General features: G+C 44.9%; 1 protein-coding gene across 1 annotated transcript in view; it reads right to left on the bottom strand.

Moving 5' to 3' along the window:
- Window positions 1-1,123: 1,123 nt before the first annotated feature.
- TH (tyrosine hydroxylase) overlaps window positions 1,124-26,303 on the bottom strand; it is a 79,569-nt gene continuing 54,389 nt past the window's right edge. Inside the window, exons 11-13 of the mRNA XM_077292688.1 lie at window positions 11,656-11,751; window positions 3,944-4,077; window positions 1,124-1,635 (exon numbers count right to left, since the gene is read on the bottom strand). Of these exons, the coding sequence (XP_077148803.1) occupies window positions 1,476-1,635; window positions 3,944-4,077; window positions 11,656-11,751 (390 nt within the window). The 3' untranslated portion in view covers window positions 1,124-1,475. The remainder of the gene's footprint in view (window positions 1,636-3,943; window positions 4,078-11,655; window positions 11,752-26,303) is intronic.

The following is a 26,303-nucleotide window of genomic DNA, read 5'->3' as shown; positions in this document are numbered from 1 at the left end:
GAAAAAAAAACGCACCATGTGCACAAAACATGCAGAATGCATTCTGAATGATAGGATGCATAATGTATGCGTTTTTAATGAGTTTTATAGCGTTTTTATCGCAAAAAAAACGCTAACGCGAAAAAACCTGAACATGTGCCATACTTTAAGAGTGTGGTGGGCTAGTTACCACGATTCCGTTCAGCATTTAGTGGTTGTGATGGATTACACTTCTGTTTCTAACAACGTGATCAAAATGTCTAGAGGGGGTGTCATAATTCCCCCAACAACTTTTGCTACATTTGCAGTTGTTTTGTAGTGAAAAAACAATGAAGGGACATTATGGACTTCGTTGGAGAAGTGTATTATGTATACTTTGGTGTAAAACTAGGTGATCAGGACAAGTCTTGGGCTCCAAATGTAGTGTGTTCTGTTTGTGTAGAAGAACTATAGTACAACAATGGTCTAAAGGAAAGAGAGCTTTCGTTTTGGTGTGCTTTTGACAAGGGACCGCAAAATCACTTGATTCAAAGCATGAAGAGCAGGATTCTGAAGAAGACTTTCACACTAGACCGAACGAGCCACAGCTTTTTTCATTGCTCGAATAAAATAATATAGTCAGGGACTTGGACCTTCCTAAAGATTCTGCAGAACTTTTAAGCTGTAGACTAAATGAAAAGAACCTACTAGCTCCTGGTACCTGTTTTTCATGGTACAGAAGCAGAGAAAAGGAATTCCTTCCATACTTTTCTCAAGACAGTGCTCTAGTGTGTTGAAGTAATGTTCCTGGGCTGAAAGAAAATGTAAGATTGAGTACTGTATAATGTGAGCTAGTGGAGACCCTTTATTGATTCATCCAAAAAAAAAAAGTCTGAAAGTTGTGCCTCTGTCAGAGATTAACTGCGGCATCTAAATGATTAAACAGCAACGATCTGAGCTCAGCTCCTGTTGCTGCTGTTAGAGGCAGATGTCGGCTGTGTAACACAGAGAGCGCTCACCTCCACTCAGAGTGCATCCTATATTGGAAAGAGCTTATAATCAGTAACAAGACACCTATGATATTTGTAAATGCCCTAAAATTTACTTACAGGTGGCTTTATATCACATGATCAAAACAAAAAAGGAAAAAATATAAAATTTTGATAAATTGTATATTATTATTTATTGCATCTTTCAAAACCATTTAGAAACACAATAATTATTTAAGAACAGAAACTGAGCAGCAAAAGAAAGCAGGTCGACATGCACAACAGCGTTTCCAGACCATAAAGCATGATTTGCAGATATAAGCCATTACATATCCAGTAATACCTTTATATTATGTACTAATGTATTCAAAATGAAAATTGATTCATATTTGTACATAATAGTGAGCTGACAGATTCCATACAAAAAGATGAGCCGACCACAGTGATGAAACTGAGATAGTGAAGACCGGAAGTCATGCAGTGCGCCCAGGAAGCCTCCATAGGGTAAGAGATGTTGACTGTTGCCTGCTAGGAGAGGATGTTGAGGGCAGTTGTCAGCGTCTGCAGTTCGTCTCTCAGCTCTTCCAGGGAGCTTTGAATTTGACTGGGTGAATCCAGAACTTCGATGCTCAAAGTGTAGGGGTTGTACTGCACCGCAAAAGGCCTCTTTATATGAGACACATAGGTCCTGTGGGATGGGAAATTGGATATAGGAACACATCATGGATATATCATGTAAACTAATAGGTTATATAAAAAGGACAGTAAATAAAGGTAAACTCGATTCTTTTTCTAATCTTTATATCAAAAAAGCTATAGTCACATGATGTTTCTGGCTTTTATTTAATGTATATGCCAGGACTAATGACCTCCATATACAGCAACATGCATATGGCAGGACTAAAGATCCCATACACAGCAACGCACAACTTTGCCAAGTGCTCCTGTATTCTCTATAAGAGAGCTGGTGCTAGATAAAAGGATCAGCCATTAGAAATCCAACAGACTTGAACCTTCTCTCTCTCTACATCATCTCTCCAGGGAGAGTCAGGGGCTTATGCACCTATTGACTACCTCCTCTTGGTACTTTTACTTGGTGGCCCCATCTGTGCTCTATATATGGTACATATTTGTCACAGGTTTACCACGACAGAGAGGGGCCAGAAGACCGTGGTGTCTGATTTCACGTACTCCTGCACTGATTAGAAGCACTTCACAATCATGTAAAACTGTTCAATTGAGAGTTCCAGGAGCTTTCCTGCTTTGATGGTCTCAGCTGTTCAATGTTGGCCACTCCCCTCTGCTATATATGCTCACATCTGGCAATCCAGGATTGCCAGAGTTAGTTTCTTACTGCCTGGTTCTGGAGTTGGAGTTGTTTTTTTGAGGAGGCGTTTGGAGTGCTGTTCTGAAGACTGTTGCTTGGTAATTTATTTATGTGCATATACTCATCCTCTCCTATTTGTTTTTTCCTTCCTTTACTTCCCGGTGTTCCAGTGTTCTGGTGTTTTCATTTATCTCTGTACATCCTCCTTTGTTAGTCTGGTTTGTGCATTCTTATACACTACAACTCCCCACTTCCCTGGATGGGGGAGGTGACTGATAGGGGCTCATTTAGAAGCTCAGTACGGCACATGGCCCCAACATCTTCATCATGAGAAGTAATCCAGGGAGCACGGATAGCTAAGACGCCCCTAGCTTTAGGGGAAGGAGCCCCTAGCCCCAACATATCCTGTAACAGAGCCATGACAATATTAAGATAATACACCAGACTAGGCCTTTAGAGATATTTTTTGGTGCCAAATTTGAATTTCTGATATTTTCAATGAATGTCTAATAAAATCACGTTTTTAGTGAGTAAGTTGTCATAGGAGTCTGGAGGAGCCCATACACATTAGACTATTGGCTGATCTTGCCGATATCAGTGGCTTTGGCTGACTTTAGTCCAATGTGCATTAAACAGATACTTGTTAGGAATAGAGGCCAAAAGGTTCATTTTTTGACTTGTGCTGAGCTGATGTTACCCTATGCACTTTTTTAGTGTGTTGGCCGGGAGATTTTCCCATGAATATGTTAAACATGATGTGACCATAGCCAAAGATCTAAACCACTGGCGGAAACAGACAGAAAAGGTCTCCTGTGCAAGAACAGCATATGGACCCTTTGCAGTTTAATAGTTCATTATAATGCACAATTCCATATGTTTTGGAGGTGGTAGTGGCCCTTTCACCTCTTGTACCCTATTGCAGCTACACAGATTGCACTAATGATATGCCGGACCCTAAGCTAAACACTGTGACTCTCACTAGAAGGTAAGACAAGTGTTCACCGCTCTTGTTCGTAGAGATAAATGTAAGTATCAGAAATGGCCAAGTAAGCACATTATGCTATTTCCAACATTCCCATTTATCTGTGTGCATATTCATTCTGTTAAGTGAATTGTGATGACTGTGGAACACATTTCACATTTATGGTTAACACTCTGTAGGATCTGCTACTAGTTGTATTCAAGTAGTCTCAAGTAGATAATTAAAGTGAACAAAAGCACTCCAAAGGAAATGCAAAATTATGATATTACTTTATGCAGTCAGGCATTATAATATGCGGTGGCCGACATTTCAGTCCTGTCTTGGACCTTGGTCATGGCCTCTCTGGAAATCTCAGGACTATGAGTTGATGGCTTTGGAAAATACATAACTTTAAAGAGAGACTAAATTGGACCAAGGAGACCAAGATGGAAGAATGAGCAAAAATCTACTTTTTGATCATCGCACATTTTAACAAACCTTTTCAAAATTATGACCTACAATATGGTATTGCAGTTCACCCTAATTCAAGTTTTAGGAAGTAGGGACTAAGTTGCAATACTATTCAAGACAAGACAAAAAAAAGCAGAATAATACTGGACAACTCCTTTAATCTAGTAGCGGTACTGAATACAGTATTGCTTAATATTCGATGTACAATATTTATTTTTCGATTCTTCTTTGTCATACCTTAGTTTTTCCTTAGCATCTGTGAAACTTTCTGATACAAAATATACAGACTGGTAATTCTGGTCCTGATATGGCTGAATCGCTGCTTCCTCTGGGTCAAAGGGTCGAATCTCTGGCTCATCAGACAAAGAGTGCTTAGAAAAAAAAATCCATAAAAGCATATATAAATAAATATAGAAATTCAATTATCCTAACAAAATTGTGAGTATCTGATCTACCTTTATCATTTTAAAAATGTCTATGTATGTAGTGTCAGAATGACATTTTTAAGATTTCCACAGATAGTAATATTAGAAGATACTGCTATATGAAGTACGGTAATACTATTAGATTTATGGAGTATGTGATACGGAATTTAACGTGATTTGTTCACAAGGAAAACAGATAATCGCCAGAGGTGTCTGGAAGTGCCTAACTGCCCTCTTCGTATTGAGTAGACACCACTTTGAGCATGCATGTGGTATCAAAAGGGATAGATGTCAGCCAGCAACCATCTAGGCATTTGTAGTTGACAATGTTTGAGTAGATTGGTTTAGAATATGCTCTTATTAGTGTTTGACCAGATGTTGCAGGAAAAAATTGCAATAGTCAGTAAAAAAGAATGGGCAGGTTAACAAATCCAGGAGCCAAAGAGATGTAAGACCTCATTCAGACATCCATTTTTCATGCACAACTACTATCTGTGTGTTTCACAGATAGCACTCGTCCCTGCAATATTCTATGGTTCTATTCACATGTCCGTGACTTTTGCGGAGACATGTCTGATTTTTATGCACATATCAGATCAAAATCGGCAACGGAAGTCTATGGGTCACTGAAAAAAATTGGACTGCACTCCGATGACATCTGAGTGTGGTTCCGTTTTCAAAAATGATAAGGTGGAAAAACTTTTTTTTTGTTTCCATGTACGAGAAAAACTGACGACACTTGGACCACACTCCAATCAAACTGGTCTGTCCATTTTTCTTGTACGTGAGAAAAACTGACACCTAAATGAGGCCTGAAGTTTAGGCAATAGCTGCTACATATTAAATGTCTGTGGGGCAACTTAGTGTCCCAGACCTCAGCTTATTATAGACCGTATGGCCCCAATTCATCAAGATGATGAACAGAGTGCTGGAGTAAGATGTACCAAATTCTTTAAAGAGTAACAGTCGTTTTGATTTTTATTTCATAAATCAATAGTGCACATGAAAGTAAGCTATTTTTTAATATATCTATCATACTTCTTTCTCCTACTGTAGTGATGTTTTGTTCTCAATTCATGGGTAAAATCTGTATTCAGTGAAGATCGACTTTCCTACTACTAAGATAAGAGATGACAGTTGGTTATTATGAAATTTCTATAAAGGAAGGAGGATCTAGTGGCAGACACAGACGAAAATACTGCTGCTAGTTCTCCTGAAACGACAGTTACAGTTCTCCATAGAACTTCATGAGCACCAATTGTCATCTCCTATTTCGGTAATGGGAACGTCTGAATTCACTGAAGACAGATTTTATTCGTGAATTGAAAATTTTTAGATTGAATGATCAGTCCAGAGGGAGAGAAAAGCTAATTTCCCTAGTAAATACATTACAAAGTTTCTTTTCTTCACCTGTTCTATTGATTTGTCCAATGCCCTATAAGGAATGGTTAGAGGATTTGGAAATGTTCAGCTTGCAAAAGAAAAGACAGAGAAGAAACTTAATAGCTGTCTACAAATATCTGAAGGGCTGTCACAGTGCAGAGAGATCATCCTTATTCTCATTTGCTCATAGAAACACGAGAAGTAATGGAATGAAACTGAAAGGAAGAAGATGCAGATTAGATATTAGAACAAACTTTTTGACAGTGAGGGTGATCAATGAGTGGAACAGGCTGCCACGAGAGGTGTTGAGTTCTCCTTCAATGGAAGTCTTCAAATTAAGGCTGGACAGACATCTGTCTGAGATGGTTTAGTGAATCCTGCATTGAGCAGGGGGTTGGATACGATGACCCTGGAGGTCCCTTAACATTCTAGGATTCTATGATTTATTAAATAAAAAATGAAATGACGGTTACTTATAAAGGGACATGTACATTTAGCACATCCCCTAATTGCCACGCGCCACTGCCAAAAATGTTACTCCAGCCAGGCCCTGGAGCATATTTCTCTTAGAATTTACGACCTCCCAGAAAAATTAAAAGGAACAGAGACAACGAACATTACTTTTCATAAAAATAAATGCAAAATAAGTCAATTTGCACAATTTCTGTCAGAGAAAAGTAGACCTAAGATACTTATATAATGCTATAAGGGAACGAAAAGCAGAAATAGGCTGAATTGGTAAAAAATAAAGAATATGTGTAATGCAGGAGACCAAACGCAACTTACAGAAGGCACAACGGTGCAAACAACAATAACCCATTAAATAATAAAATTAGAATAGAAGGGAAAGTCTCTCAAGAATTCTACTAATGTTCCTTAGGCCGGTTTCACACGTCAGTGGCTCCGGTACGTGAGGTGACAGTTTCCTCCCGTACCGGAGACACTGACACACGTAGACCCATAAAAATCAATGCATCTGTTCAGATGTCATTGATTTTGTGCGGACCGTGTGCAGACCGTGTCTCCGTGTGCCAAACACGGAGACATGTCAGTGTTCGTGGGAGCGCACGGATTACACGGACCCAATAGAGTCAATGGGTCCGTGTAAAACACGCACCTCACACGGACATTCTCCGTCTGGGGTCCGTGTGGCGTGCCGGAGACAGCGCTACAGTAAGCGCTGTCCCCCCCCACATGGTGCTGAAGCCGCCATTCATATGTTCCCTGTAGCAGCGTTTGCTACAGAGAAAATATGAATGATAGTGTTTAAACTAAAGATCCATGTGTCCGCCGCCCCCCCACCCCCTGTGCGCCCCCCCCGCTGGTCAGAAAATACTTATCCGGATCCCCCGTCGGCTGTCGCTCCTTCCTGGTCTGGCCGCGCCTCCTACTGTATGCGGCCGATTACACTCATGAATATGTGGCTCCACCTCCAATAGGGGCGGAGCCGCCTATTCATGAGTGTAAATGAGCGGCCCCACGTGACCGCATACAGTAAGCCGCGGCCAGACCAGGAAGGAGCGACTGCCGACGGGGGATCCGGGTGAGTATTTTCTGACCAGCGGGGGGGGGCGCACAGGGGGTGGGGGGGCGGCGGACACATGGATCTTTATTTTAAACACTATTCTTCATATTTTCCCTGCAGCAAACGTTGCTGCAGGGATGATATGAATCGCAGCTTCAGCACCATGCAGAGTGGGTACCACACGCTCCGTGTGGTACCCACTCGCCATACGGGCGGCACACGTGTGCCGCAGGTATGGCCTCCGTGAGTTCCCAGGCACACGGACACGGATAACTCCGGTACCGATTTATTCCGGTACCGGAATTATCTGGACGTGTGGGACAGCCCTTATATAAGGGTGATACACCCGTTCCTGGGAGTTACCACGTCAATTCTTTCTCCAACAATGGTTCTAGCAGGGGTCACCGGGTTTTCCCGCTAAGCCGCAATCCTACTAAGAAGAAAGAACAGAACCTATAAAATGTAGCTTTTATTAAATGAATGTAATTCTAAAAAGCTCCATTCTATTTAGACATATCGGTGAGTAGATCAGATCAGATCAGATCAAGGTCAGAAAAATATTAATAGTCATCAGGGGATAAGAAAGTGAGGGGCTCTAAGCAGCTCCTGCCAGTTGGAACGCATGTGTCACAGTGGACTGTCTTCATGCGTACGTTGGTGTTGGTGATGGCTTGGTGAGAGAATTCCTTTTACGGTCTGATACAGTGAGCCAACGTGGAACGGGGGAGCCACTACGTTTCCCATTGGGTGCCAACCTCCGCTGTTAGGAAGGGAAATGGAGGATTCATTTCTCTTCCCTTAGATTTATTTTCCATCATAATTATCTGTAATTCAGCCCAGATATGTGACTATTAATATTTTTCTGACCCTGATCTGATCTACTCACTGATATGTCTAAATAGATTGGAGGTTTTTAGAATTAATTTCATAAAAGCTAAATGTTATAGGTCCTGTCCTTTCTTTTTGGTCCTATACCTATCAGACCGCATTTATTCTTTTGTTTTTTGTCCTACTAACTAAGTCTATCAGGGAGCATTAAGCCTTTTGTGCCCCAACCGTCCCCCACTCCACCTGTTGTCCTAACCCAGGCCAACCACTGTACTGTACGTTATAGCTGGAAGTGATGGCTCTGCTCACTTGTGTCATCACTCTGTAACCGCAGGCATCCTCCTCTGGTTGATGTCTCTTCACGGATCTTTGGTGCTTAATCATCAGCTGGCGTCTCCTTGGCCTGGGACATAGAGGGCTGGGTCCCGACTCTTGATGGGCGTGATCTGGCTTCTGAAATTGACCGTCCTGGGGAGAAAGTTATGGTCTTGACAGGTGCAGCCTGGACTCTGGGTCTTGACCGGTGCAGGTCCGATCTCTGGGACTTGACTGGCGAAGTCGGGTCTCTGTGTATTGTGTGACCAACACCCTGCTGGCACACGCTTTTCTCTGCAGCCTATCACACTGGCTTTAGCATAGTCTCTGGTCCACATCTGCACAGCTCCTGTCCGTGGTGCCAAACTCCCATGCAATTTGGCATACAGGGCTTTTATATCCAGGAACTCTTTCATGCAAGGCACCTGACCAGGTCCTGCACAAGAACTGACTCTCCCTGCAATTTTTCTGGTTCAAATTGGTTCACCTGGCTTTGTCCCACAGTCTTTCCTCAATAATGTCACATCATGCAGGAACTTTTCAGAGGCATCATCGCTTCCTCTTACACATGCTCACCTGGTGTGGTTGTGTGCGACACAACTACTATACGACGTCTGCTATCAGCTGCTGCAACATCCATGATGACTCAACATTAGTGTTGAGCGATACCTTCCGATATTCAAAAGTATCGGTATCGGATTGGATCGGCCAATATCCAAAAAATATCGGATATCGCCGATACCCGATACCGACACAAATCAATGGGACACAAATATCAGAAGGTATCCTGGATGGTTCCCAGGGTCTGAAGGAGAGGAAACTCTCCTTCAGGCCCTGGGATCCATATTCATGTAAAAAATAAAGAATCAAAATAAAAAATATTGATATATACTCACCCCTCCGACGAACCCTGGCTGTCACCGCTGCAAGCGTCAGCCTCCGTTCCTAAGAATGCAGAGTGAAGGACCATCGATGACGTCGCGGCTTGTGATTGGTCGCGTGACCGCTCATGTGACCGCTCACACGACCAATCACAAGCCGCGACGTCACGCAGGTCCTACACTCACTGCATTCTTAGGAACGGAGGCTGCCCGTTACACCGCTAAGGTCCAGGGTCCGCCGGAGGGGTGAGTATATCCATATTTTTTATTTTTATTCTTTATTTTTTACATGAATATGGATCCCAGGGCCTGAAGGAGAGTCTCCTCTCCTCCAGACCCTGGGAACCACACACTGGGAACTTCCAATTCCGATTTCCGATATCACAAAAATATCGGAACTCGGTATCGGAATTCCGATACAGCGAATATCGGCCGATACCCAATATTTGCAGTATCGGAATGCTCAACACTACTCAACATGCCATGATACCAGGAAAGCAAATTTACTCTGAGCTGCTGAAATTCACGTCCAAGATCCAAGGACCAAGATTTGTTTAAAGTGGTTAAATGTCAACACTCTTCAAAGTTAACTGACTCCTTCTTAAGGGCAACCACAACATTTGACTTTGAAACGCATTGTCATTAAACCACTTTTAACAAATCTATGTCCTTGAATCCTTGATTGCAACTTCAGCAACACAGAATTAATCCGCATTTCTAGTATTTTTGCTAATTAAAATAGTTATATGGCTCATCACATGGTACAATGCCCATGTGCACCATCTTACTCTTTGGGGGAAAAACTTTCCAAAATAATAGCCGCTGCAGATCCAGTGGTGACCAGAAGACATGGTCAATAGATGATGTGTTAGGAATTAATTTTTCTAGGACATGTTTGTAACACCCCAGGGTCCTGGTTGTTACAGTGGTGTTGCTTTCCTCATGGGGAGAGTGATGTCATGCTTGGAAGCGAGCGAAGATCTTCTTTATCAGGTAAACACAAGCATACAACATGTTCACACTCCAGGCCAGAAGGGGGAGCTCTGATCCAGCTTATGGGTGGCTCCCCTACATATATATTCTGGCTTGGAGGGAAAGTTAGTTAGTTCCCATCAGGGAATGCCAGAGAGGAGCTTGTCAAGGAACATCCGCTTAGGTGGAGCTGGTAAGAAAGGAGTATAGCTGAGCAGACGTGGGAGTCTGCAGCTCCTAGCAGAAAGAGAGATAAAGGACTGAGGGGCCATGCAGCCACAAGAAAGAGCTGCAGCTCCTGGACAGAGATAACACAGAAAGACGAACAGCTTGTAGTGAGCGTGCTGGAGAGCGAAGTGCAGGAGAGTGACAACTGGGAAGGATAGCTGCGATTGGGCTAACTCCCTGCAGAGCACAGACATCAGTAGCCGGAAGGCCGAGGTTGTGAGGGACTCCAAGACTTACATCAGAAACCGGCAAGAAAGCTGGACTACATGTAACCTGTCCGCCCTAATACCTAGGAGACACAGTGGTGCATAGAGCCTGGGTCGTGATAGGGACCCTGTAAAAAGGCTCGAGCCACCTGTCATATGGGTTTGTGTCCCACCTTTATGGAGGACAGAGAGAATTGTGAGGACCTTGATAGAAGCCACAGGCAGCAAGTGACTACACCAAAGCGCTAGTAGGAAGGCTTTCAACTCCACCTGGTAAAGGGGACTCTGAACTTGCTTCCAAGCCGGCCAGACCATGCCTGTACCTGTGATCTGGTGCCCTGGGCTGCGGTTGCATGAAGCCTTCAGTAAGCCAGGTAAAGAGTCTGCAAACCGGTGTCCTCCGTTTCTTACCTCACCACCCACCATCTTCAACTACACACCGGGAGCCCTGGGGACCCAACTTCATCTGTGGGAAGTTTTACCATCTTAGCTGCCATAACATCACCCCAGAGGACCCCTTTAAGCAGCGTCGGTCCCCACTGACCGAATATCACATGTGGCGTCACGAACACAAACTTTATGCCAAACCCCCTTAAGGACATTCCCTTTTACTTGAATGCCCAGGGCTACGGATCGGGTTGCAGCCACTGTGACATCCCCTTTAAGTACCGGACCCGGTACCGAGTACCCCACGGCCCTGGCGGGCGTTCCATGTTGACAAAAAAAAATTACTTCTCATTGAGCATGACTTGAAATTTGGGCATCATGGTGACTGCAGCATTGCAGCACTGGGTTTAAATCCCACTAAGGACAACATCTGCAAGGTATGTATGCTGTAAGTTCTCTTTGGAGTGTGGAACGAAAACTACAAAAACACAGGGAGAAAATACAAAGACATACTGATAGGGAATCAAGATTGTGAGCCCCATTGGGGACAGTGATAATGTATGTAAAGCGCTGCGGAATTTATGGCGCTATATATAAGTGAGTAAAATAAATAAAAACTTATGGGCCCAAATGCAAAATCTCAAACAGAGCCTCCAACTATCATGTGTCTATTATAGAATGTATCTGCACATATGGATTTTTTGGGCCCCCTAGGCTTCAGTGTATGGGTGTGATTGCAACCTCTGGGCCCAGTATAATTATACCCATGCTTCTTTTCCAATGGCAGAATAATACATACCAGCAATTCACCATATGAAGATAGTAAACCGGCACCATAGGCTTTTACTTCTCCATCCTGCTTGCAAAGTCCAAACTCCACGGTAAACCAATAGAGCTGTAACAACACGCAGGGGAAAACAAACTGTTAAAATAATTTCTATTCCTATACATACAGCATACGAAAGCTTTATATGGGTTTACACGAAGCAAAAAAGAGCATGTTTCAAACATTCCTATGTGCCCCTATGTCTGCCCATTAAACGTCCTGGGGTCTCTGCTGACAAGGAATCTCTGTAGGTCGTCACCACCACGTAATGTCAGGATTTTGATATGTAATCTGAAGGCAGCATGAAATAGGGGCTGAGAATACAATGAAAGTTTTATTACCAAGAGATTATCACTGCCTGGACTACAGTTCATGTCAGCCATGGTCCAATCACACTCCTTCCTCTGATAAGCAGCTCACTGTCAATATACACTGTACACAGGGATCTGTGGCATGGGCTGAGTCAGCAGTGGTGTGGATGGGGTCAGCTTTCTGAGCTCTGCTACATCCTAATTTTAAGGACGCAGTCAGATGGCCGTATACACAAATGATGGCTTTTGGCTCTCCAGACCTGAGCGTAACAGCCTGTGTTTCTACTGAACTGTCACATTTGGGCCGGAGAGATGATTGCCAGTCCGACCATCGTGATACGATCGTTGTCCGTGTTATACGGCCGTCTGACTGCGCCCTAAGAATTCTGGTTGTATCACAACTACTGCACCCAGTAAACTAAGTGATACATCACTGGAATCAGGGTCTCTTTTCCTACATTATGTTGCTCTCAGATGAGGTAGTAAAAACTTGCTGACAGATTCCATTTAAATGAAAATGGCAATATTGATTATTTAGCAGTGAAAATCTTTCCTAAGTATCTTTTTATTACAGCTGAAACTACAAATGTGCAAAAATACTGCATATCACCATTAGCTTGCTGGTGACTTACAGTATGCTGAGACGTAGCAGTGGCATAGTGCGATCTTTGGCTGAGTGACGTATAACATAGTAACATACTGTAACCGCCGCCATTACAGCACCACGAGGAGCGCAGGAGAAGAAGAAGGACATGGATTTGTGGGCGTGAACGAACTGAAGAGCGCGAAGAACAATGGCTGCCCAGTCTAAGTATTTCTGTACCTTGAGGACGTGTCTGTCAGCAGCTGAGATCCGCCTCCTGATTCTCAACGGAGGGCGGAGACAAAGAAAGCGAAACCGCCCACGAAGGAGAGAGCGGGAAAAGGAAAAAGAGGTCAGCCACGTGGAGGACGCCATGGCCAGCCGCCCGGGACCAGAGCGTGGTGTCGGAGCAGAGGACTCCCCCAGCCTCCTGGAGAGACACAGCGGCAAGGCATCACCCGCTGGCCCTGACTTCCTGCCGGCCGGCATGGAAGAGCTCAACGACCAACTCCTGCAGATGCAGCTGAGCACTGAGGCTGGGTGGAAGAAGACCTTCATCGGGAGCCTCACCAGACGCCTGTCGGCAGCCTCGTCTGGTCCAGAGCAGGAAAGAAGTTCCAGCGCTCCGAAGCCAGAAAGCAAGGCCCTGCCGGAAAGCGAGGTGCTGCAAGCAGAGATGACAACGCCGCAGCACAAGGCCCTGCAACCAGCGTTCCAGACCCCAGCGGAGACGGAGCAGACCGGCACCGGGGGGACCGCATCTGAAGCAGGTATGAAGAACGACCCTGCCCTGATGACTGACACCACTCCAGCGACTGCTCGTGCCACCGCTACTGACTCCGTTCCAGTGACTGATCTTGCAGCAGCGCTACCTGCTGCCGCAACTAAGACTAACGACATTAACCCCCTAGTCTCTGAACTAGCGGGTCCCAACACTACCACCACTGTGTGCATTATTGCCGCTACTGAACTTGCTACCAAAACTGACATTCGAATTCAGACCCCTGGTGACCTGGCCGCACCTGAGAGACGAACCACTGACACTGACGCCGCATCAGATGAGGACACGGAATCAAAGCTCTCCCGGTCAGGAAGCGTCCGCTACCGACTGATGCCTTGCAACCTATTATGAGAATGAACCTCGGAACCACGAGTATGTATATAGTTCTTTAAAACTGTTTGTCTGTTTTGCTGCTAAAACCCGTCTAGGGTTATTCTTAAAGGGATCCCTTTGTTGACCCGGGATCCTTATTGTTTTTGAGTTTGCACAAGTTTTTCTAATTTTGCATCAAAGAACTGCTGGGATCATGAACTGCAAATGATTCACAAACTACTTGTACATAGTTTGCACCTTCTTAAGGGTGCCCCCTACTGGTTTTACAAAAAGAAGAGCTTTTTGAAGAGACTGTTCCTGATTACAGCGCAGAAGTTCTTGCTTTAAACTGACTTGCAAATAATTTGCACTACCTCAGAAGAGACTTGGGTCCCTCTTAAATGGAATGTTCAATTGTTGCACTGTTGAAACTTGATAATGTGCCTTAACTAGTTACACAGTAATAATGTTTTACATAGTGGTAGTATGTAGTTAGGAAGATAGTGATAAGGAATAGAAATGTTGATAATGTTTGCTGAATAAAGCCGAAGTTAAAGTGATTACTAGAACTGATGATAGAAAGTCAAGGAAAGATGCAGTAGGCCCGTGGGGGTAGACAATAGAGTCCTGCATATGAGAAAGAGAATTAAAGAAAAATGTTGATCTGCACTCTTAGTCTTGTAGTATACCTTTAGTGGGTACCTGCCCTTACGCCCTTAAAGGAAAAGTTAAATTATTGTTTAAGAAAAGTTTGCACTTAGTAGATAGTAGATAGTATGCCTGGCTGGGTAATGATAGTTATATATAGTTAGTTAATAAGTGTTATTTAAAATTTTAAGCACAATGTAAATATGTTTTTGTTTGTAACGTTCAAGTGTCCTCACCTCCCATAAATTTATTTGTTTACAGCATTACAAAAATTTTGTATGTCTTTTGCTAACATGTATTGTTGTTCTTCTTTCCCCAGTCCAGGAGTACTGGATTTAACAGGGGGGGAATGCAGCGCCCCAGAGTCCTGGTCGTTGCAGTATTGTCGCTCTGCCGCTAAGGGGAGTGATGGTACGTCTGATGGCACTAAAGGAGTTTGCCTGACCAGGTATCACAGTCACACACTACACTTCACACTCCAGCCACCAGGGGGAGCAAAAGGTTCTATGTATTAGGCCACTCCTCACACTCTGGTAAAACTGGGAGTCGGATAGGAAGTTAGGGAGAAGCTGACTGGGTTTTGCCCAGGTAACATCTAGTGAGAGGAGAGAGTTGCTTGGGAAGATTCAGGGAGGTCCCTGTCAGGGGTAGGATCCTGGCAGTGGCCTAGCATGAGACAGATCGCTACGGAGCCGCACCTGCACCTCATTGCGGCGGCATCCTAAGAAAGGACACGAAGCAAAGTATATTGTGGAGAAGTGAGAAACGAGATCACTGCACAAAGGAGATAGAACCAGGAGGAGTCGTGCCCCAAGATCGGCAATATCCTTCTGAGGTGCGTAGCCGGTGGCCGGAACACCGAGGAAGTAACAGGCTCCATGCATTACTTTGAACTACGGCAGGGCAGTTAACTTTAGGTTGGCTGTCTCACCTTTACACCTAATGAAGACAACGGAGGCAATTGTGGGAGAGGGGCGTCTCTAGGGTCCCTATAAAATAACTCCAGGCCTACCCCGTCATACGGGTGCGTCCTATCCATATCATCTGAGGGACGGAGAGAAAGAACAGAAACATACACGACAGTTGTGAGGACTATCCCGTGGTGCTCAGCAGGGAGGTACTACAACACACAGGCGCTAGTAGGAAGGCTACTGATTTCCACCTGCAAAGGGAACTCTGGATGTGCCTTTGGACCGGCCGGTCTCAGCCAGCCCTGTTAGCAGTGCTCTGGATTGTGGATGCCGAAGCCTTCAGTAAAAAGGTAAAGAGACTGCAACCCTGTGTCCTCGTCATTTACTGCGACTTACACCATCACCATCTACTCATCAAGGGAAGCCCTGGGGACATACTTCACCTGTGGGAAGTTACACCATCTAGCTGCCATTCCATCACTCCAGTGGGCCCCTAGCAGAGTCGGTCACCCTGACCGAATACCACATGTGGCGTCACGAACACTTGACAAACTCTCACCTACACCTTTAATTGGGCGCCCCTTAGCAGGGCCACGGACCGGGTCGGGCCACCGTGACATCCCCAGAACCGAGACCGAGGGACCCGGTACCGACTACCCCGCTGCCCTGCGTTTGAGGGGCGCTGCAGTAACATGGTTATTAAAGTTGAAGGAAGACTTTAATTCCATCTAGTTCAACCCATAGCCTAACCTAACATGCTCTAAGGCTACCTTCACACTAGCGTCGTGCACTGCACGTCGCAATGCGACGTGCCGACGCAACGACGCTAGCGTTGAAAGCGCCACACAATGGGGGCAGCGGATGCAGTTTTTCAACGCATCCGCTGCACCATTGTAAGGTCCGGGGAGGAGGGGGCAGAGTTCCGGCCGCCCATGCGCGGTCGGAAATGGCAGGCACGTTGCACAAAAAAAGTTACATGTAGCGTTTTTTTGTGCCGACGGTCCGCCACAACACGACGCATCCGTCACACGACGGATGCGACGTGTGGCAATCCATCGCAATGCGTCGCTAATGCAAGTCAATGGTGAAAAAATGCATCCTGCAAGCACTTTTGCAGGATGCGTTTTTTCTCCAAAACGACGCACAGCGACGGAGGCCAAAAAACGCTAGTGTGAAAGTAGCCTTACATGTTGATCCAGAGGAAGGCAAAAAATCCATGTGGCAAAGAGTAAGCTCCACATTGGGGAAAAAAATTCCTTCCCGACTACGGCAATCAGACTGGTTCCCTGGATCAACGCCCTATCAAGGAATCTAGTGTATATACCCTGTAACATTATACTTTTCCAGAAAGGCATCCAGTCCCCTCTTAAATTTAAGTAATGAATCACTCATTACAACATCATACGGCAGAGAGTTCCATAGTCTCACTGCTCTTACAGTAAAGAATCCGCGTCTGTTATTATGCTTAAACCTTCTTTCCTCCAGACATAGAGGATGCCCCCTTGTCCCTGTCACCGGTCTATGATTAAAAAGATCATCCGAAAGGTCTTTGTACTGTCCCCTCATATATTTATACATTAACATAAGATCACCCCTTAGTCTTCTTTTTTCCAAACTAAATAGCCCCAAGTGTAATAACCTATCTTGGTATGGTAGACCCCCCAGTCCTCTAATAACCTTGGTCGCTCTTCTCTGCACCCGCTCCAGTTCAGCTATGTCTTTCTTATACACCGGAGACCAGAACTGTACACAGTATTCTAAGTGTGGTCGCACTAGTGACTTGTATAGAGGTAAAATTATGTTCTCCTCATGAGCATCTATGCCTCTTTTAATGCATCTCATTATTTTATTTGCCTTTGTAGCAGTGGCCTGACACTGGCCACTGAATATGAGTTTGTCATCCACCCATACACCCAGGTCTTTTTCATTGATGGTTTTGCCCAGAGTTTTAGAATTAAGCACATTGTTATTCATCTTATTACTTCTACCCAAGTGCATGACCTTACATTTATCCCCATTAAAGCTCATTTGCCATTTATCAGCCCAAGCTTCTAGTTTACATAAATCATCCTGTAATATAAAATTGTCCTCCTCTGTATTGATTACCCTGCAGAGTTTAGTGTCATCTGCAAATATTGAAATTCTGCTCTGAATGCCCCCTACAAGTTCATTAATAAATATGTTAAAAAGAAGAGGGCCCAATACCTACCCCTGTGGTACCCCACTGCTAACCGCGACCCAGTCCGAGTGTGCTCCATTAATAACCACCCTTTGTTTCCTATCCCTGAGCCAGCTCTTAACCCACTTACACATATTTTCCTCTATCCCCATTATTCTCATTTTTATGTATTAACCTTTTGTGTGGCACCGTATCAAAAGCTTTTAAAAAGTCCATATACACTACATCTACTGGGTTCCCTTGGTCCAGTCCGGAACTTACCTCTTCATAGAAATTGATGAGATTAGTCTGACATGAACGGTCCCTAGTAAACCCGTGCTGATACTGGGTCATGAGGTTATTCCTCTTCAGATACTCGAGCATAGCATCCCTTAGAAGGCCCTCCAGGATTTTACCCACAGTAGAGGTTAAGCTTACTGGCCTATAATTACCGAGTTCAGTTTTTGTCCCCTTTTTGAATATTGGCACCACATTTGCTATACGCCAGTCCTGTGGTACAGACCCTGTTATTATGGAGTCTTTAAAGATTAAAAATAATGGTCTATCAATGACTGTACTTAGTTCCTACAGTACTCGGGGGTGTATCCCATCCGGGCCCGGAGATTTGTAAATTTTAGTGATTTTTAGACGCCGCCGTACTTCCTGCTGGGTTAAGCAGGTGACACTTAATGGGTCAAAAGTCATTTAGCATATTGGCTTTTTCCTCATCCTCATCCACCATTTCACCCAGACTATTTTTAAGGGGGCCAACACTATCATTTTTTAGTTTCTTACTATTTACGTAGTTAAATAATATTTTGGGATTATTTTTACTCTCTCTGGCAATGAGTCTCTCTGTCTCAATCTTTGCTGCCTTGATTTGCTTTTTACAGAATTTATTTAATTTTCTGTATTTATTTAATGCCTCCTCACTACCTACTTCCTTTAATTCTCTAAATGCTTTCTTTTTGTCCCTTATTGCGCCCCTTACAGCTCTATTTAGCCATATTGGTTTCCTCCTATTTCTAGTGTTGTGAAATTGGATTTTGGGCTCCCCCGGTGGCCACTGGTGGAATTGAACTTGTGTGCATCATCCTCTCTGTTCACCTGTTCCCATCAGGATGTGGGAGTCGCTATTTAACCTTGCTCCTCTGTCACTTCCATGCCGGTCAACATTGTAATCAGAAGCCTTTCTGTGCATGTTCCTGCTACCAGACTACTTCCAGCTAAGTCGGACTTTTGTCCTTGTTTGTTTTTTGCATTTTGTTCCAGTTCACAGCTGCAGTTTCGTTTCTGTGTCTGGAAAGCTCTTGTGATCTGAAATTGCCACTCTGATGTTATGAGTTAATACTAGAGTCTTAAAGTAATTTCAGGATGGTGTATTGATAGGGTTTTCAGCTGACCATGAAAGTACCCTTTCTGTCTTCCGGCTATCTAGTAAGCGGACCTCGATTTTGCTAAACCTATTTTCATACTACGTTTGTCATTTTCATCTTAAATCACCGCCAATATATGTGGGGGCCTCTGTCTGCCTTTCGGGGAAATTTCTCTAGAGGTGAGCCAGGACTATATTTTCCTCTGCCAGGATTAGTTAGTCCTCCGGCCGGCGCTGGGCGTCTAGGGATAAAACTCAGGCTACGCTACCCGGCTACTGTTAGTTGTGCGGCAGGTTTAGTTCATGGTCAGTTTAAGTTTCCATCCTTCCAAGAGCTAGTTCCTATGTATGCTGGGCTATGTTCTCTTGCCATTGAGAACCATAACAGTTTGACCGGCCCACAAAGGGTTAAATTAATTGGCAGAGAAAGGAGAGAAAAAAGAAGTCTGCTGAAAAAATTTTTTTTTTTTTTTTTTTTTTTCCTTCAGTTCTGAGTGTGCTTTTAATTGAATCACTTGCAAGTCTGCCTATATTGCAGCCTTCCTCTCTCTCTCTCCTTCTAATCCTGGAATGGCTCTGTGTTCACCTGTTTAAAATGGATATTCAGAGTTTAGCTGCAGGTTTGAATAATCTCACCACGAAAGTTCAAAATTTACAAGATTTTGTTGTTCATGTTCCTATATCTGAACCTAGAATTCCTTTGCCTGAATTTTTCTCGGGGAATAGATCTTGCTTTCAAAATTTCAAAAATAATTGCAAGTTGTTTTTGTCCCTGAAATCTCGCTCTGCTGGAGATCCTGCTCAGCAGGTCAGGATTGTGATTTCCTTGCTCCGGGGCGACCCTCAAGATTGGGCTTTTGCATTGGCTCCAGGGGATCCTGCGTTGCTCAATGTGGATGCGTTTTTTCTGGCCTTGGGGTTGCTTTATGAGGAACCTCATTTAGAGCTTCAGGCGGAAAAAGCCTTGATGTCCCTATCTCAGGGGCAAGATGAAGTTGTAATATACTGCCAAAAATTCCGTAAATGGTCTGTGCTTACTCAGTGGAATGAGTGCGCCCTGGCGGCGAATTTCAGAGAGGGTCTCTCTGATGCCGTTAAGGATGTTATGGTGGGGTTCCCTGTGCCTGCGGGTCTGAATGAGTCCATGACAATGGCTATCCAGATCGATAGACGTCTGCGGGAGCGCAAACCTGTGCACCATTTGGCGGTGTCTACTGAGAAGACGCCAGAGAATATGCAATGTGATAGAATTCTGTCCAGAAGCGAACGGCAGAATTTTAGACGAAAAAATGGGTTGTGCTTTTATTGTGGTGATTCAACTCATGTTATATCAGCATGCTCTAAGCGTACTAAGAAGCTTGATAAGTCAGTTTCAATTGGCACTTTTCAGTCTAAGTTTATTCTATCTGTGACCCTGATTTGTTCTTTATCATCTATTACCGCGGATGCCTATGTCGACTCTGGCGCCGCTTTGAGTCTTATGGATTGGTCCTTTGCCAAACGCTGTGGGTATGATTTAGAGCCTCTTGAAACTCCTATACCTCTGAAGGGGATTGACTCCACCCCATTGGCTAGTAATAAACCACAATACTGGACACAAGTAACTATGCGAATTAATCCGGATCATCAGGAGATTATTCGCTTTCTTGTGCTGTATAATCTACATGATGTGTTGGTGCTTGGATTGCCATGGCTGCAATCTCATAACCCAGTCCTCGACTGGAACGCTATGTCTGTGTTAAGCTGGGGATGTAAGGGGATGCATGGGGACGTACCTTTGGTTTCCATTTCGTCATCTATTCCCTCTGAGATTCCTGAATTCTTGTCTGACTATCGTGACGTTTTTGAAGAACCTAAGCTTGGTTCATTACCTCCGCACCGGGAGTGCGATTGTGCCATAGATTTGATTCCGGGTAGTAAATACCCTAAGGGTCGTTTATTTAATCTGTCTGTGCCTGAACATGCTGCTATGCGAGAATATATAAAGGAGTCCTTGGAAAAGGGACATATTCGTCCTTCGTCATCTCCCTTAGGAGCCGGTTTTTTCTTTGTGTCTAAGAAAGATGGCTCTTTGAGGCCGTGTATTGATTATCGGCTTTTGAATAAAATCACGGTTAAATATCAATATCCGTTGCCACTGCTGACTGATTTGTTTGCTCGCATAAAGGGGGCCAAGTGGTTCTCTAAGATAGATCTCCGTGGGGCGTATAATTTGGTGCGAATTAAGCAGGGGGATGAGTGGAAAACCGCATTTAATACGCCCGAGGGCCACTTTGAGTATTTGGTGATGCCTTTTGGCCTTTCAAATGCCCCTTCAGTCTTTCAGTCCTTTATGCATGACATTTTCCGTGATTATTTGGATAAATTTATGATCGTGTATCTGGATGATATTCTGATTTTTTCGGATGACTGGGACTCTCATGTCCAGCAGGTCAGGAGGGTTTTTCAGGTTTTGCGGTCTAATTCCTTGTGTGTGAAGGGTTCTAAGTGCGTTTTTGGGGTTCAAAAGATTTCCTTCTTGGGATACATTTTTTCCCCCTCTTCCATCGAGATGGATCCTGTCAAGGTTCGGGCTATTTGTGATTGGACGCAACCCTCTTCTCTTAAGAGTCTTCAGAAATTTTTGGGCTTTGCTAACTTTTATCGTCGATTTATTGCTGGTTTTTCTGATGTTGTTAAACCATTGACTGATTTGACTAAGAAGGGTGCTGATGTTGCTGATTGGTCCCCTGCTGCTGTGGAGGCCTTTCGGGAGCTTAAGCGCCGCTTTTCTTCCGCCCCTGTGTTGCGTCAGCCTGATGTTGCTCTTCCTTTTCAGGTTGAGGTCGACGCTTCTGAAATCGGAGCTGGGGCGGTTTTGTCGCAAAGAAGTTCCGACTGCTCCGTGATGAAACCTTGTGCTTTTTTTTCTCGTAAATTTTCGCCCGCCGAGCGGAATTATGATATTGGGAATCGGGAGCTTTTGGCCATGAAGTGGGCTTTTGAGGAGTGGCGTCATTGGCTTGAGGGGGCTAGACATCAGGTGGTGGTATTGACCGACCACAAAAATTTAATTTATCTTGAGTCCGCCAGACGCCTGAATCCTAGACAGGCGCGCTGGTCGTTGTTTTTCTCTCGGTTTAATTTTGTGGTGTCATACCTACCGGGTTCTAAGAATGTTAAGGCGGATGCCCTTTCTAGGAGTTTTGAGCCTGACTCCCCTGGTAATTCTGAACCTACAGGTATCCTTAAGGGTGGAGTGATATTGTCTGCCGTTTCTCCAGACCTGCGGCGGGCCTTGCAGGATTTTCAGGCGGATAGACCTGATCGTTGCCCACCTGGTAGACTGTTTGTTCCTGATGATTGGACCAGTAAAGTCATTTCTGAGGTTCATTCTTCTGCATTGGCAGGTCATCCTGGAATCTTTGGTACCAGGGATTTGGTGGCAAGGTCCTTCTGGTGGCCTTCCCTGTCACGAGATGTACGAGGCTTTGTGCAGTCTTGTGACGTTTGTGCTCGGGCCAAGCCTTGTTGTTCTCGGGCTAGTGGATTGTTGTTGCCCTTGCCTATCCCGAAGAGGCCTTGGACGCACATCTCGATGGATTTTATTTCGGATCTTCCTGTTTCTCAGAAGATGTCTGTCATCTGGGTGGTGTGTGACCGTTTCTCTAAGATGGTCCATTTGGTTCCCCTGCCTAAGTTGCCTTCTTCTTCCGAGTTGGTTCCTCTGTTTTTTCAAAATGTGGTTCGTTTGCATGGTATTCCGGAGAATATCGTTTCTGACAGAGGAACCCAATTCGTGTCTAGATTTTGGCGGGCATTCTGTGCTAGGATGGGCATAGATTTGTCTTTCTCGTCTGCTTTCCATCCTCAGACTAATGGCCAGACCGAGCGGACGAATCAGACTTTGGAGACATATTTGAGGTGTTTTGTGTCTGCAGATCAGGATGATTGGGTTGCTTTTTTGCCTTTAGCGGAGTTTGCCCTCAATAATCGGGCCAGCTCTGCCACCTTGGTGTCTCCTTTTTTCTGTAATTCGGGGTTTCATCCTCGATTTTCCTCCGGTCAGGTGGAATCTTCGGATTGTCCTGGAGTGGATGCTGTGGTGGAGAGGTTGCATCAGATTTGGGGGCAGGTGGTGGACAATTTGAAGTTGTCCCAGGAGAAGACTCAGCTTTTTGCCAACCGCCGGCGTCGGGTTGGTCCTCGGCTTTGTGTCGGGGACTTGGTTTGGTTGTCTTCTCGTTTTGTCCCTATGAGGGTTTCTTCTCCTAAGTTTAAGCCTCGGTTCATCGGCCCGTACAAGATATTGGAGATTCTTAACCCTGTGTCCTTCCGTTTGGACCTCCCTGCATCTTTTTCTATTCATAATGTTTTTCATCGGTCATTGTTGCGCAGGTATGAGGTACCGGTTGTGCCTTCCGTTGAGCCTCCTGCTCCGGTGTTGGTTGAGGGCGAGTTGGAGTACGTTGTGGAAAAAATCTTGGACTCCCGTGATTTGTTCTTTATCATCTATTACCGCGGATGCCTATGTCGACTCTGGCGCCGCTTTGAGTCTTATGGATTGGTCCTTTGCCAAACGCTGTGGGTATGATTTAGAGCCTCTTGAAACTCCTATACCTCTGAAGGGGATTGACTCCACCCCATTGGCTAGTAATAAACCACAATACTGGACACAAGTAACTATGCGAATTAATCCGGATCATCAGGAGATTATTCGCTTTCTTGTGCTGTATAATCTACATGATGTGTTGGTGCTTGGATTGCCATGGCTGCAATCTCATAACCCAGTCCTCGACTGGAACGCTATGTCTGTGTTAAGCTGGGGATGTAAGGGGATGCATGGGGACGTACCTTTGGTTTCCATTTCGTCATCTATTCCCTCTGAGATTCCTGAATTCTTGTCTGACTATCGTGACGTTTTTGAAGAACCTAAGCTTGGTTCATTACCTCCGCACCGGGAGTGCGATTGTGCCATAGATTTGATTCCGGGTAGTAAATACCCTAAGGGTCGTTTATTTAATCTGTCTGTGCCTGAACATGCTGCTATGCGAGAATATATAAAGGAGTCCTTGGAAAAGGGACATATTCGTCCTTCGTCATCTCCCTTAGGAGCCGGTTTTTTCTTTGTGTCTAAGAAAGATGGCTCTTTGAGGCCGTGTATTGATTATCGGCTTTTGAATAAAATCACGGTTAAATATCAATATCCGTTGCCACTGCTGACTGATTTGTTTGCTCGCATAAAGGGGGCCAAGTGGTTCTCTAAGATAGATCTCCGTGGGGCGTATAATTTGGTGCGAATTAAGCAGGGGGATGAGTGGAAAACCGCATTTAATACGCCCGAGGGCCACTTTGAGTATTTGGTGATGCCTTTTGGCCTTTCAAATGCCCCTTCAGTCTTTCAGTCCTTTATGCATGACATTTTCCGTGATTATTTGGATAAATTTATGATCGTGTATCTGGATGATATTCTGATTTTTTCGGATGACTGGGACTCTCATGTCCAGCAGGTCAGGAGGGTTTTTCAGGTTTTGCGGTCTAATTCCTTGTGTGTGAAGGGTTCTAAGTGCGTTTTTGGGGTTCAAAAGATTTCCTTCTTGGGATACATTTTTTCCCCCTCTTCCATCGAGATGGATCCTGTCAAGGTTCGGGCTATTTGTGATTGGACGCAACCCTCTTCTCTTAAGAGTCTTCAGAAATTTTTGGGCTTTGCTAACTTTTATCGTCGATTTATTGCTGGTTTTTCTGATGTTGTTAAACCATTGACTGATTTGACTAAGAAGGGTGCTGATGTTGCTGATTGGTCCCCTGCTGCTGTGGAGGCCTTTCGGGAGCTTAAGCGCCGCTTTTCTTCCGCCCCTGTGTTGCGTCAGCCTGATGTTGCTCTTCCTTTTCAGGTTGAGGTCGACGCTTCTGAAATCGGAGCTGGGGCGGTTTTGTCGCAAAGAAGTTCCGACTGCTCCGTGATGAAACCTTGTGCTTTTTTTTCTCGTAAATTTTCGCCCGCCGAGCGGAATTATGATATTGGGAATCGGGAGCTTTTGGCCATGAAGTGGGCTTTTGAGGAGTGGCGTCATTGGCTTGAGGGGGCTAGACATCAGGTGGTGGTATTGACCGACCACAAAAATTTTATTTATCTTGAGTCCGCCAGACGCCTGAATCCTAGACAGGCGCGCTGGTCGTTGTTTTTCTCTCGGTTTAATTTTGTGGTGTCATACCTACCGGGTTCTAAGAATGTTAAGGCGGATGCCCTTTCTAGGAGTTTTGAGCCTGACTCCCCTGGTAATTCTGAACCTACAGGTATCCTTAAGGGTGGAGTGATATTGTCTGCCGTTTCTCCAGACCTGCGGCGGGCCTTGCAGGATTTTCAGGCGGATAGACCTGATCGTTGCCCACCTGGTAGACTGTTTGTTCCTGATGATTGGACCAGTAAAGTCATTTCTGAGGTTCATTCTTCTGCATTGGCAGGTCATCCTGGAATCTTTGGTACCAGGGATTTGGTGGCAAGGTCCTTCTGGTGGCCTTCCCTGTCACGAGATGTACGAGGCTTTGTGCAGTCTTGTGACGTTTGTGCTCGGGCCAAGCCTTGTTGTTCTCGGGCTAGTGGATTGTTGTTGCCCTTGCCTATCCCGAAGAGGCCTTGGACGCACATCTCGATGGATTTTATTTCGGATCTTCCTGTTTCTCAGAAGATGTCTGTCATCTGGGTGGTGTGTGACCGTTTCTCTAAGATGGTCCATTTGGTTCCCCTGCCTAAGTTGCCTTCTTCTTCCGAGTTGGTTCCTCTGTTTTTTCAAAATGTGGTTCGTTTGCATGGTATTCCGGAGAATATCGTTTCTGACAGAGGAACCCAATTCGTGTCTAGATTTTGGCGGGCATTCTGTGCTAGGATGGGCATAGATTTGTCTTTCTCGTCTGCTTTCCATCCTCAGACTAATGGCCAGACCGAGCGGACGAATCAGACTTTGGAGACATATTTGAGGTGTTTTGTGTCTGCAGATCAGGATGATTGGGTTGCTTTTTTGCCTTTAGCGGAGTTTGCCCTCAATAATCGGGCCAGCTCTGCCACCTTGGTGTCTCCTTTTTTCTGTAATTCCGGGTTTCATCCTCGATTTTCCTCCGGTCAGGTGGAATCTTCGGATTGTCCTGGAGTGGATGCTGTGGTGGAGAGGTTGCATCAGATTTGGGGGCAGGTGGTGGACAATTTGAAGTTGTCCCAGGAGAAGACTCAGCTTTTTGCCAACCGCCGGCGTCGGGTTGGTCCTCGGCTTTGTGTCGGGGACTTGGTTTGGTTGTCTTCTCGTTTTGTCCCTATGAGGGTTTCTTCTCCTAAGTTTAAGCCTCGGTTCATCGGCCCGTACAAGATATTGGAGATTCTTAACCCTGTGTCCTTCCGTTTGGACCTCCCTGCATCTTTTTCTATTCATAATGTTTTTCATCGGTCATTGTTGCGCAGGTATGAGGTACCGGTTGTGCCTTCCGTTGAGCCTCCTGCTCCGGTGTTGGTTGAGGGCGAGTTGGAGTACGTTGTGGAAAAAATCTTGGACTCCCGTGTTTCCAGAC

The sequence above is a fragment of the Ranitomeya variabilis genome, chromosome 2, assembly GCF_051348905.1.
Source record: "Ranitomeya variabilis isolate aRanVar5 chromosome 2, aRanVar5.hap1, whole genome shotgun sequence".
Taxonomy (NCBI): Eukaryota; Metazoa; Chordata; class Amphibia; order Anura; family Dendrobatidae; genus Ranitomeya; species Ranitomeya variabilis.
The sequence above is the reverse complement of the archived record's forward strand: the minus strand, read 5'-3'. Positions and strand labels throughout refer to the sequence as shown.